The 14,462-nt window shown below is 36.9% G+C and overlaps 1 protein-coding gene across 5 annotated transcripts in view; it reads right to left on the bottom strand.

Moving 5' to 3' along the window:
• The window catches only part of DPY19L4 (dpy-19 like 4), a 66,349-nt gene that overhangs the window by 49,294 nt on the left and 2,593 nt on the right, over window positions 1-14,462 (bottom strand). For 2 of the 5 annotated variants that reach the window (XM_058698599.1, XM_058698600.1), the window contains exons 2-6: window positions 12,576-12,686; window positions 4,273-4,397; window positions 1,975-2,065; window positions 1,022-1,143; window positions 773-918 (exon numbers count right to left, since the gene is read on the bottom strand). In XM_058698599.1, the coding sequence (XP_058554582.1) occupies window positions 773-918; window positions 1,022-1,143; window positions 1,975-2,065; window positions 4,273-4,397; window positions 12,576-12,686 (595 nt within the window). Of the gene's footprint in view, window positions 1-772; window positions 919-1,021; window positions 1,144-1,974; window positions 2,066-4,272; window positions 4,398-12,575; window positions 12,690-14,462 lie in introns of those variants that run through there. The other 3 variants (XM_058698601.1, XM_058698602.1, XM_058698603.1) reach the window with 3 other exon arrangements.

The following is a 14,462-nucleotide window of genomic DNA, read 5'->3' as shown; positions in this document are numbered from 1 at the left end:
ACTTCCGCTAAGGTCATGAACTCAAGGCTCATGACTTTGAGCCCCACACTGGGCTCAGCTCTGCCAGTGTGGAGCCTGCTTAGAATTCTCTCTCTCTCTCTCTCTCTCTCTCTCTCTCTCTCTCTCTGCCCCTCCACTACTTGCATTCTCTCTCTCTCAAAATAAATAAAAACTTAAAATAAATAAATAAGTAGGGAAAGAAAAGGCACATCCATATATGCCAATGTTACTAAGTCTGAAAATACAGAGATACAAGGTGAGTTTATCTGTCTTCAATTGTTGCATAACAAATGACCACAAATGTATAGGCTTAAAACAACACAAATTAGCTAAAAAACCTACCCCAGTTCCTCTGGATACTTTGCTCAGGGACTCCCTAAGCTAAAATCAAAGCACCTGCCAGGGCTGCCATACTCATGCAGGGCTTGTGGTCTTTTCACAGGTTCGCTGGTTGCTGGCAAAATTCATTTCCTCCTCACTTCAATCCAGCAACAGCACGGCAACCTGTCTCATGCTTCAAATATCTCTGACCTCCCCTTCTGCACCAAGTGGAGAAAGATCTCCACTTTTAAGGGCTCATATGATTGTATCAGGTCCACCACATAATCTTCGTATCTTAAGGTCAACTGTGCCATGTAACATAACATAACCAGGAATGATATCTCATCCCAGGTTGGGATTAGGGTGTAGAATATTTGGGGGATGGCATTTTTAGAACCAAATACCACAGCCATAAAAAACTGTAAAACTTAATTAAGAAAACATCTTTTACCTGTTAATAATGAACCATGCAACAGTAAGCATTCCTGCTAGCCATGTTCCACTCATAAGCCAGCTTGTAACAAATAAAGCAGTAACGTATATTCCTTGCAATCCAAAAACAATGCCAATATAGAAGTATACTGGCTCAATAATCTCCTAATTGGCAAAAAAAAAGAAAAGATAATAGAGCAACATTAAATAATTTTAATGATTCATAAACATGTAAGAAAATAAATATTAAAGTCAAAAGAAAACATACATTGCTACCAGTTGCTTGATACAAAACACTGGCGATAAGTTCTGGATATAGAGACATTTGCTGCACTGCATTTATAGTCTTCAGAGATACAGTTTTGTTATTGTGTGTCAATTCATAAACACCTAGAGACAGAAAAATTTTTCTCCAGATTATTTATTCTGCTTTAAAATAATTAAACATGTCAGAGGTCATTAAATATTTTAAGTTATTAAGAAAAATCTCAAAATACAATACACTGTGCCTCATTTTTCCAATGTCTTAAGTATAAAAAAGAGTAATACTTTTTTTAATATTTATCTAGTTTTGAGAGAGAAAGAGAGACAAACAGAGAGCAAGCAGGGTAGGGGCAGAGAGAGAGGGAGACACAGAATCCAAAGCAGGCTCCAGGCTCTGAGCTGTCAGCACAGAGCCTGATGTGGGGCTCGAACTCACAAACTGTGAGATCATGACCTGAGCTTGAAGTTGGACACTTAACTGACTGAGCCACCCAGGCACCCCTAAAGAGTAATACTTCTATTCTGAGACAATTTTCCACATTCAAGTGCTCACACATAGAGCAATGTTTTATTTTAGAAAAATGTTATTAAAAAAATTTGTTTTTAATGTTTATTTATTTTTGAGAGAAGGAGACAGAGCATGAGCAGGAGAGGGGCAGAGAGAGAGGGAGACACAGAACCTGAGGCAGGCTCCAGGCTTTGAGCTGTCAGCACAGAGCCTGATGTGGGGCTCGAACTCATGGACCGCGAGATCACGACCTGAGCCGAAGCCGGGCGCTTAACCAGCTGAGCCACCCGGGCGCCCCTAGAAAACATTGTTATTAAAAATACAAATGTGAGGGGTGCCTGGCTGGCTCAGTTGGTAGAACGTATGACTCTTGATCTCAGGTTCCTGGGTTTGAGCCCCACGTTGGAGGCAGAGTGTAATTTAAAAAGATACAAATGTGGTTATCATACCTCTTTCAAATGAGGGCGCTTTTAACATATCTTTATAATAAGAATAATAAATGGCACTGTCACCTTGAAATGTGATTTCTCGTTCGAGTTCCTAAAAGAAAATGAAATGATTATTTAAATACCAGTATCCTAAATTTCAAATGTAATCTTCTTCTTCTCTCCTTGTCTTCTAAATTAATGCTATGTATTTATCATTTTATTCAAAGACATGTTTGAATTGTCCTTTAATCATTAGTGGTCACATTAAGGAGGTTAAACTTTTCAATAATCTGGCAATCATTTTAATGAAACACCTAAGGTTTAAAATGGATCGTAGGTCATAAGTCATTTACCTATTACATACAAGGAAAAGCAGAAAAATGCCCTAAGGACAGCAAGAATAGTAAGGCAGGTAATAAAAAATGATGGTTGAGGTGTTAAAGTGCATAAGAAAAAGATAAGTTTAAGAAGAAATCAGTATTTTCTATTGCTATTCCACTTCCTTATGTATCCAGAATTGCAAACTCTTAACTAGTATTTTCAAGAGCAGCAGACACCTAATCAGCGCTTTTCAAATGAACTTCCGGAAATGTAAGTAAATCTTAAATTTCCTAAAATTGGGCTATACAGAGCCAAGAATATAGGTAATTCAAAAACTCTGAAAAATTGTGCATTTCAAGATAAATCAAGGTTTCATAAATCTATAGTCTTTGAAAATGCAACTTCTTTATTTTCATGAATATTTATCAATTAATACAAAAGATATCAGACCAGCTTCCCCAAGATCTGATCAACAGAACTTGCTAAGATATAAATGAGTGTTACGTAAGAGTTCTATAGTTAAAAAAATAAATAAATAAAATAGTTCTATGGTTAAATGAGTTGTGAAAAGGTCGCATGAAAGAAAATTAGTGGGTTTCTTTACTGCAAGACTTTTAAGAGTTTCAGTATATGTTATGCATGGTGAATCTCAAAAGAGAAAACCTTTCCCATATCTATTTGACCAGTGAATTTTTCCCCCTCATTTGGAGTTCATTAAATATATTTCCTTAAAATGATTCTTTATGAATGGAAACAATTTGTTTCTAAGATTTCAAAGATGTAAACTTTTGATCAATGCTTCTCAGATTTAATGTGCATATGAAACTCCTAGAGATCTTATTAAAAAGATCTCTGATTAGATTCTGATTCTAAAGTAGGGCCTGAGAATCTGTGATTCTGAAAAAGCTCCCAGGTATTGTCAATGTTCCTGGCTTATATACAATGTTTTAAAAAACAAGGTTCCTGATGTATGCCTTCTATATTTTCAAACCTTTGGTTTTTCTCAATTCTGCCTGTAATAACACAAGTGCTTGGAAATATTTTGAAATACTGATCCCAGACACTCCCCAGTACCCCACCTAAGAGTCTGTGAGGGAAGTTATGTTTTGAAAGCTCATCAGATGACTTTATTGTACATCCAGTATTGAGAACTACTAATGGTTAATCTGCATAACATTTTCAAGGAAACAGAGGATATACTACAGTAATAGCTTTTGTCAAGACGATACAAATAATTATTCAGCTAAATGTTTTGGTGGGATTAGGTCAATCAATGGCTTAAAAACATTTAGTCAGTTTGACGAAGGCGACGACTACTACTACTACAAAACAGCTTGGACCAAAAAAGAAAAGTCTCCAGAGTCAAGTGATAACACTGTGAACTTTGTCAACGCATATTAAAGATGTATCTAATTGTGAAGTTAAGTCTGAGAACAAACTTATTCAAAGGCTAAATTATGAATTAAGTAACTACAGGGCCTAAAGAGTCTGTGAAATGCACATGACTTAAAACCAAACATTAATCATACTAATATGTAAGAGACATCTTAATAAATACTGTCATGCATGTTAATCATTTCCAATCCCCCAAAAACATTCTAATCATGTCATCTAAAAATTAAAATATTTTACTGCTGAAACTTCTATAGACTGTTTCTGAAATGTAAACTCCATAAACTAAAAGACTGACTAAACTGTAACATTTCACGGTCTTCAAAAAACTCCTGATAAGCTAGTTACATGAAGGAAAGTACCCTTAGTTTAGAAACCCATAGTCTCTATTCTATGGCCTTGAAATATATTGTATTACATTTTTCAAGGTTGACCCTGTGACTATGTTAAAACAGCTTCTACACCATTTTGTTTCTAATGGCTGTAAATAAGAAAGCACTTTTCATACTTATCATACATATATTTTGGCTCCCTGTAAAACACATTACTTAAGTTAAAATTAAATACTAAAACAACTTCCATATGCTCAAAATTCTTTCTTCTTACCTGCCTGTTGGAAAACCAGAATTTCCGTTCATGGTATGCTGATAAATACAGAGCATACATCATACCACTAGTAACTGCTGCAAGACAGCCAATGAAAATCTTTGCAAAGCGCTGAAATAATACATCTGAAAAAGCATATTAAAAGTAATCAGATGTAGATGATATTTATATTTATGCACTTCTATCTTTAAAAAGTAACCAACTCTAACTCTGTTCTTCCTCCCCCAAACCTAGAACCTTAATCTAATGAGAAAAACAGCAAATTCCAATAGAGGGGCATCCTAAATATACCTGACCAGTACTCTTCAAAACTGTCAAGGTCACTAAAAACAAGGAAAGCCTAAAAAAATTGCCACGGCCAAGAGGAGTCTAAATGTAATGTCAACTAAACGTAATGTAGGATCCTGGAACAGAAAAAGGACATTAGGTAATAACTAAACAAATCTGAATAAAGTGTGGACTTTAGTTAAAAATACTGTATCGGAGCACCTGGGTGGCTCAGTTGGTTAAACCTCTGACTTTGGCTCACATCATGATCTCATGGGTCATGAGTTTGAGACCTGCGTTGGGCTCTGTGCCACAGTGTGGAGCCTGTTTGGGATTCTCATTCATATTCTCTCTCTCTCTCTCTCTCTCTCTCTCTCTCTCTCTCTTCCCCCCACCCCCCCGCCCCTCCCCAGCTTGCTTTCTCTCTCTCAAAATAAATAAACTTAAAAATAAAAATAAAATAAAAATAAGTGTATCAACATTGGTTTGTTAATTATAACAAGTATACCATACTAATATAAAATGTTAATAAGAGGGAAAATTGTGTGGGCAGAGGGAGGGTATAACAAGGGAACTCTACACTATCTGTTCAATTCTTCTATAAATCAAAAAAGGTTTCAAAAATTAAAATCTATTAATCAAAAGAAAGAATAAAAGTAATGTACTACGAAATATCTAAAGGAAAGATAGGGGTTCATTCAGAATTACTATTAATAGCTTTTCCTTATCAAGGAGTTTTTTTATTGAGGAATAATTTACATATTTTATAGCCATTTAAAATATATAATTCAATGATCTTTGATGATTATGTATTTAAAACATCATATACAACTATTACATATATATATATACTTCTTGATGAAACAACATAAAACACATTTGGATTTTCTACACACAGGATGATTTGGTCCTGCTATAGCTATTAGGTATAATAAGGCATAAGGGCCCAAAGTCCAGTGTTCTGTTACTGAATGACTGACAGGTCTGTAAAAAACTCAACTTGTTGATTTGTTCGTTTAGCTAAACTAAAATCTTAACCATTTTCAAAATATTATTTATTTATTAAAAAAAAATTTTTTTTTTTTAACATTTATTTATTTTTGAGACAGAGAGAGAGCATGAACAGGGGAGGGTCAGAGAGAGAGGGAGATACAGAATCTGAAACAGGCTTCAGGCTCTGAGCTGTCAGCACAGAGCCCGATGCGGGGCTCGAACTCATGGACAGTGAGATCATGACCTGAGCCGAAGTCGGCCGCTTAACCGACTGAGCCACCCAGGCGCCCCCAAAATATTATTTAATAAATACTAGTTTTCATATAATACTAAAGACATTAAGCAAACTAAATAGTTAGATATCACTAAGTCAAGGCACCTGGCTGGCTCAATCAGTAGAGCATGGGACTGTAGATCTCAGGGCTGTGAGTTCAAGCCCCATGTTAGGTGTAGAGATTACTTTTAAAAAAGATAATCAGTAAGTCTATGAGAATTATATTCAAAATGCTTTAGAAACACTACTCAATAAATCAAATATTAGTATAACAAAATCATTTTAAAATTACTGTTTTCAGAGGCACCTGGCTGGATCAGTCAGTGAAGCGTCCAACTCTGGATTTTGGCTCAGGTCACGATCTCACAATTCATGAGTTCAAGCCCTATATCAGACTCTATGCTGACAGTGTGGAGGCTGTTTGGGATTCTCTCTCTCCCTCTGTCTCTGCCCCTCCCCTGCTTGCTCTCTGGCCCTCAAAATAAATAAACATTTCAAAATAATAAATAAAATTACTGTTTTCAACAGCATGTGTAAAGCATTTGGCCTGGCACATAGTAAGAGCTCAGTAAATACTAGCTATTATTGTTGAAATATATGTGCAAAAATATATAAGATAGTCATTTAAAGCAATGTTGACATAATATGAACTATAAAAAACTGGTAAGGAAACTTATCAATGGTGGCAGTTTAACAAAAGTTCTTCCAAGTTTCTGAACATGTATCTCTTCCTGTTTTTTTCATTAAGTCTTAGATAATGGCAAATTAACCCTAATTATCTGGGGCTATTATAAAAAGTATGTAAACCAAATCCTACATATAAATGTCTTACCTTAATACTAAATATGCTGTTTTCAAAGTTTTTTGTGAAGAGTCAAAGATGGAATAAAAAAAAAAGAGCACTACATAAATGTCTGTATCAGTAACACAGGTCATAGTTAAGTAATATTTAAAGCTAACGAAAAATCTAATGACGTTAGGAAAAGAAATGTAAGATTCAATTTCACGAAAAGTTAAAAAAAAAAAGGAAAGAAAAGGAAAAGTATAACTGCATTGAAAAAAATATAAGCAATACTTGCCAAAACTTTTAAGAGTAGTTCTATCTACTGGCATTATTCATATATTTTATTTTTATTATACTTTTCTCCATTTTCCACATTTTCTGCCCTAAAAATATATTTTTGTAGTCAGGGGAAATACTATTTTATAGTTATCTCTAGTTATCTCTAGATTGTTTAATTTAATCTTTCTTATATTGTATTTTCCAAAATGGTTTAAATAACCACTCTATTAGTAAGCTTTGCTGTGATTAAAAAAAAAAGGTACCCCAAATTATTAGTGGCTTACAAAATAAAGGTTTAGTTCTCACTTAGGCTACTTGTTGGTATTGGGTCTGCAGTGACTCTCCACCCAATTCCAGACTTCAGATTAGCTGTGGTTCTTCTTGGATCTTCTTCAGAGTTCCAGATTGGGGTCAATCCCTATTTGAGACACGCTATTCTCATGAGGAAAAGAGCAGAACAGGCAGAGCATACAATGCCTCTTACAGTTTCTGGTCAAAACTAGTACAGTGTTGCTTCCACTCACATCCCATTGGTCCACGTGAGTCACGTGGATAAGCCTGACAATGAGGTAGTGAAGTAAACACTGCTTCAGAGACTGCGCTCCAAATCACATGGCAATGGGAAGGAATGGATAATTCACTTTAGTGAAGGGAGGAAATATGTGGGAACAGTAAAAGAGTCCACCAGGGTCTGCCCCACTCATCACAAACACTCATTTCCTGCCCAAAGGCAAAACACTCTCACTGCTTTTCAAGAAAAACATCCTAAGAGCAGCTTATTCAGCTTGTTTCCTGCATGTATACATCATTTTAGGATCTGAATAGTTGCATCCTCTTAAATTTAGGCTGACAGTTCTTTTCACAGTACATCTCTCTTGGGGTGCCTGGGTGGCTCAGTTAAATGTCCAACTTTGGCTCAGGTCATGGTCTCATGGTCTGTGAGTACAAGTCCCACATCAGGCTCTGTGCTGACAGCTCAGAGTGAGGAGCCTGCTTTGGATTCCGTCTCCCTCTCTCTCTCTCTGCCCCTCCCCCACTCACATTCTGTCTCTCTCTTTCTCTCTCAAAAAACAGATAAACGTTAAAAAAAAAAAGCAAACAAAAAAACAAAACAGTACATCTCTCAAAAGCTTAGCAAGCAATTCTCCTAGATATTTACCTAACAGAAAAAAAAGAAATGTCCACAAAAATATCTGTAGAACTATGTTCACAGAAGCCTTATTCATAATAGCTAAATACTGAAAACTACTCAAATGTCCAACAAGAAAAAAATAGTTAGAAAATTACAGCAACATGAATGAATCTCAAAATGATTATATATGTATTTTTTTAATTTTTTTTAACATTTATTTATTTTTGAGACAGAGAGAGAGCATGAACAGGGGAGGGTCAGAGAAAGAGGGAGACACAGAATCTGAAACAGGCTCCAGGTTCTGAGCTGTCAGCACAGAGCCCGACACAGGGCTCGAACCCACGGACCGCGAGATCATGACCTGAGCCGAAGTCGGACGCTTAACTGACTGAGCCACCCAGGCGCCCCAAAATTATTATATTTTTAAAAGATAAAATGCTAAGTGAAAGAATCCAGACACAAAAGCACACATGTTGTATGATTCCACTTACATGAAATTCTACAACATACAAAACTAATTAATCAATATTGATAAGTATCCGAAGTGTGGTTGTCTTGGGGGGGGGGGTACAGGAAAAATTTACTGGAAGGGATACAAAGAAGCTTTCTGGGATAACGGAAATGTTCTGTATCTTGTTAATTGGACTAAGATGTCAAAACTCATTTAATAAAATACCTAAGATTCTGGGCATTTTTTTTTTTTTTTTAACGTTTATTTATTTTTGAAACAGGGAGAGACAGCATGAATGGGGGAGGGTCAGAGAGAGAGGGAGACACAGAATCTGAAACAGGCTCCAGGCTCCAAGCTGTCAGCACAGAGCCCGATGCAGGGCTCGAACTCACGGACAGTGAGATCATGACCTGAGCCGAAGTCGGATGCCCAACCGACTGAGCCACCCAGGCGCCCCTCTGGGCATTTTTTAATATGTTAACTATACAGCTATACCTCAGTGCAGTTCCAGACCACTACAATAAAGTGAATACTGTCATAAAGTGAATCAAATTAATTTTTTTGGTTTCCCAGTATATATAAAAGTTATGTTTACACTATACTGTAGCCTATTAAGTGTGCGATAACATTACATCTATAAAAACAACATACCTATCTTAATTAACCCTAAAATAAGCTAACCATCGCCTGCGCTGTCAATGAGTCACAATCACTGATCACAGATCACCACAAGAAATACAATGATAATACACTGCAAGAATTACCAAAATGTGACACAGAGACATAAAGTTAGCAAATGGTGTTGGAAAAATGGAGCCAATCGACTTGCTTGCCACTAACCTTCAATTCATTAAAAAAACAAAAAAACAGGGGCGCCTGGGTGGTTCGGTCGGTTAAGCCTCCTACTTCGGCTCAGGTCATGATCTCAGGTTTGTGGGTTCGAGCCCCGCATCGGGCTCTGTGCTGACAGCTCAGAGCCTGGACCCTGCTTTAGATTCTGTGTCTCCCTCTCTCTCTGCTCCTCTCACGCTCTGTCTCTCAAAAATAAATAAACATTTAAAAACAAAAAAACAAAACAGAAAAAAAAGATATCTGCAAAGTACAACATGAAGCACAATTAAAGGCGGTATGCCTGTACCTTAATTTTTAACAGTTAAATCACTTATTTTTGCAAAGAAAAAAACAATTTTGTTAGCTTTTTACCTACTTGATTCTATTCAGTTCCATGTTCCAACAACTACACAGTAGTCCCCCTCCCCACTGTCTGTGGGGGATATATTCCAAGATCCTTAGCAGATGCCTCAAACTGAATTCTAGTAGTGAACCCTAGATATGCTGTGTTTTTTCCTATACATACACACCTAGAATAAAGTTCAATTTATTAATTAGACACAGTAAGAGATTAACAATAATAGCTAATAATAAAATACAACTATAACAATATGCTGTAATAAAAGTTATGTGAACATGGTCTCTCAAAATATCTTACTGTACTGTACTCACTTTACTTCTTGTGATGATAGGAGATGATAAAATTCCCATGTGATGAGATGAAGTGAGAAGAATGACAAGGCATTGTGAGTGTGACATAGCATTACACTGCTAACAGTACATACTTTGACAATACGTCAGAAAGCAGATCATCTGCTTCCAAACTCTGATTGACCAGATAACTGAATCCATGGAAACTGAAACTACTGGATAAGGTGGGGGACTACTGTAAACACAATTTTATTTCTAGATGAGTCTTGGGAAGGTTTAACTACATGTATTTGAGCTTTTGTAGAACCACACTCTATCTTACTTTATCCAACTGAAAGGATTTACTAGGAAATACTTTAATGCATTCATATATTTTAACAAACTATGTGCTGACAGCCATGCCCCTGATTTAGTCATTGCCCTGAGGATTCATCTTAATCAGCCTTTGTTACTCAAAGTATTTCTCAATTTTCTCGATTTTACTAGCTGAAATAGACAGTTCTAACTCAACACTACAAGTCCCAGAAATTTTGGATTCTCTATTTTTCTCTTCCTTCCCGCTTGCAAATAGGCCAAATCTGTTTTAAATTCATCTTTCTTGTAATCAAATGCAGCTGATAACCAAGGCACTCTAGTAACATTCTGTTTTATAATCTTGTTACCTAAAATAATAAAAAAATTTAGTATTAAAATTGTAACTCTTCACAGGAAAACAGATACAAATGTTTTGTCACTGCATAACATGGATTATTATTTTTCCAGCTTCCAAAAAATTTTCTTGCTGCTAGCCCCTAAACTAGTTCTGTAGATGACCCACTGCCTTTACCTTATTTGAGAAAAAATATATAAATGTGCCTTCGACTCTTTATGGGCAAGAAGCAATTTGAGAAGGCATTTCAGTCCCTAAGGATGGCATGTTCTCCAAAGCCATCTTCATATATGGTTCAGCAGGATAACAGAAAAGGAAGGACCTCTAGAGGGTGGACTCAAGGACCACACAGAATAATGAAGCTACTCCCAAGGTAAACAACTAGGGCCTAATCAAGAAACATCTCTACACCAGAGTAAGAAGACCTCATATTTATCTTGTAGGATTTCAAAACTGCTATGAACCAGTGGCTGATGTACGTCTCTCACTCTTCCTCTTTCTGAGGAAAGAAAAGTTAACATAGCATAGCAGCTCTACAATTACTTTGCCAAGAAAGGTCTGCTTGCAAGGTAAACTCTGTTGGAACCTGGGAACTTGGATTTCAGGAGGGTTATCACCATTCTCTCATGTTAGTTTACTGTACCTGACCTGTTTGTACAAACAATGTGGTTCATGCTCATTGCTTTCCTTCTGGGAATCTAGTTTGGGTATGTGGTAGGAAAAGGTATGGCGACCAGCTAACAGTAAAAACTGTGCAGGTGAGCCTGGGTGGCTCAGTCGGTTAAGTGTCCAACTTCAGCCCAGGTCACAATCTCACAGTCCGTGAGTTCAGGCCCTGCATCAGGCTCTGCTCTGACAGTGCAGAGCCTGCTTGGGATTCTCTCTCTCGCTCTCTCTATGCCCATCCCCTACTCGCACTCTATCTCAAAATAAATTAAAACACACACACACACACACACACACACACACAAATTCTGTGCAGAGCCATTAATGAGCTTCCCTGGTAGACAAAACTTTACAAATGTCACAATTTGATGCTTGAAGGAGTTAAGCACATCTTGTGTAACTCCTTTAGGAAAGGAATCAGGGAAGCTTATGCCTAGATCTTACAGATTTTAGCCCACAGACCTTTTCCCTTTGCTGATTTTGTTTTGTACTGTTCACTGTAATAAATCACAGCTGTAAATATTCTGAGGCTGTAAGTCCTTCTAGCTCATCACCAAACGGGGGTGGTCTTGGAGACCCCTGACACAGAGCACAAAATTTATCTTTTTAATTCATGGGTCTCTGGACTAGAATGAATCATAGCTGGCCCTGAACAAGACCTTGGGCCTCAAGACTGATGCCATGACCAGGCAAGACTGAGTGTCTTCCTGGGTCAGAGAGGTAGTGAGAGTATTTTGTCTGATGGAGAAAAGCAAATATTTATGACTAAAAGGACAGAATGTGGTAGACTGTTATTATCATTCCCACTTATTTTGTCCTTTCTTATAGAAAGATTATTCATCTCTGCCCACTACCATGTGACTTGCAATGCATCTCTGTAGTCAGAGTATACTCCTCCATCTCATTGTCTGGATTAATTATGTGACTTATGTGACTTGCTTGCGTCAACAGAATGTGACTACAAGTAACGGTGTGCCAGTTCAACAGAAACTTTAAGAGACACCGAATGATTCTGCCTGTTCTCCCGTTCTTTTCCTCTGCCATAAGAAAACCATATCCCAAATAGGGGCTGTTCCTTCAAGATACATGAAGCTAAACCAGCCAACCTGCAGCCACAACACATAACATTAGTCAGAAATAAGTGTCTTTTGTAAGCCAGTGAGATTTAGGGCTTGTTCTACAACAAAACCTATGAAAGCTGACTGCCAACACCATACAATTAATCTCAAAATAGGCATAAACATTTAAAACATTAATATAAAATATACTACCTAATGTATAAAAAAAATTTTTATAGTAGCATGAAAACAAATTTATCTAACTTACGTTTTGGAGCTCTTTCAGGCATTGGAGTATCACGAATTTTCTCTTCTTTGGCAGATTCCTTATTTTCTGAAGACTTCAGCTTTCTTCTCTGGCGCAGTTCTACAGTTGGTCCTTAAAATATTTAAGAAGTTATTGCAACATGTGTATCAAGCTGTTCTAATCTGTAATCCAAACGAATTCACTTTTATTATAATAGGGCAATGAGTCACATAGAGATCTTTTAGTATCAAAGATAACTTTTTTCCACAATTATTTTAGCACTTCTTGAAAAACAATCTTTCATACGAAAAAAAAAAAAAAATTTAGGTTCTGTCTGCCATCTGTGCTTTCAGAGTCCTAGTGATAAATCAACAAGCTCTTCTCCTGAGATAATGTTATTTTCAAAATATCCCAAAATAAGTAAACTCCTTTCTAGAATGACTGGGGAACAAGGTGTTATTTAATACATTAGCATAATATTCTAGTTACCTGAGAATATCACATTCATCATTCAAGGATTAACCATTTTTTAAAATTTGAGTATAATAAAATACATTGATCATAAAATTATACTTCATTTTTAAAATAATCCTGCAAGCTCTGCAGAATTTCACAGTGCTGTGGTATTGTCATTGTAATAGATTGTTTTATAGATTTAGGTATTAGAAATAGGCTGAACCTATAAATATCCCTGTATGTGGGAAGCTGTCAGAAAATTTCCCAACATTAGACTACCCCTTCTATGTCTGACAAAAAATGTAAAGCAGAAAGTACCTCCAAACTAGTAAACTAAATTCCGAATGAAACAAGAATTTACTATATTCAACCTAACTACGTTTCCTTCCTAGAATTAATTATCTTATAGAGTCGACTATGACTGTCGTGTAGGTGCAGACTGTCCTCCCAACCTTATAAGATGGTTCAAGAATTTATTTCCTTCTTAACGGAGCAGAGGAGAGTTTTCTTTTCTCTTAGGAATGACTTTAGGCTATGAAATGTGAGCCTAAAAAGACAAGTCACAAAAGGAAAACGAATCAGCTACTGTTGATCAGATGAAGGGTTCTACCTTTACAGTGGAGGGGCACCAGGTTGGCTCAGTCGGAGGAGCACGTGACTCCTGATCTTGGGGTCATGAGTTTGAACACCATGTGGGGTGCAGATATTACTTAAATAAAAAATAAATAAATAAATAAAACTTTTAAAAATTCCTTTAAAAAAATCCTCTAGCTTTACTGTGGAAAATGAAAAAACAAATACACATTTTCTTAATTTATTTTTTTTCTAAATGTCTATACCCAAATGGTGCTTGAACTCATGCCCCTGAGAAACAGAGCTGCATGCTCTTCCAACTGAGTCAGCCAGGTGCCCCTATTGGTTTCTGCTCAGATCATGATGTTCATGGTTCATGCTGACAGCACGGAGCCTGCTTGGGATTCTCCCTCTCTCCCTCTCTCTCAAAATAAATTAAATAAACTAAAAAAATAATTTGTTTTCCCCTGCTCTGTGATAAAAGAAAAGTTAAAAGCACCCAACAAAGGGCACCTGGGTGGCTCAGTCGGTTAAGCTCTCCCCCACTTGTGCTGTCTCTGTCTCAAAAACATTAGGAACACCTGGGTGGCTCAGTCAAGCATAAAACTTTTTTCTTTTTAAATTCTTAAAACATTTATTCACTTTTGAGAGACAGAGACACAGTGTGAGCAGGGGAGGGGCAGAGACAGAGGGAGACACAGAATCCGAAGCAGGCTCCAGGCTCTGAGCTGTCAGCACACAGCCCGACGTGGGGCTCAAACCCACAAATCGTGAGATCATGACCTGAGCCGAAGTCAGGCGCTTAACCGAGTGAGCCACCCAGGTGCCCCAAGCATAGAACTCTTGATCTCAGCTCAGGCCATGATCTCATGAACCATG

Source organism: Neofelis nebulosa, chromosome 14 (assembly GCF_028018385.1).
Source record: "Neofelis nebulosa isolate mNeoNeb1 chromosome 14, mNeoNeb1.pri, whole genome shotgun sequence".
NCBI lineage: Eukaryota > Metazoa > Chordata > Mammalia > Carnivora > Felidae > Neofelis > Neofelis nebulosa.
Note: the sequence above shows the minus strand (reverse complement) of the source record. Positions and strands in the feature narration are given on the sequence as shown.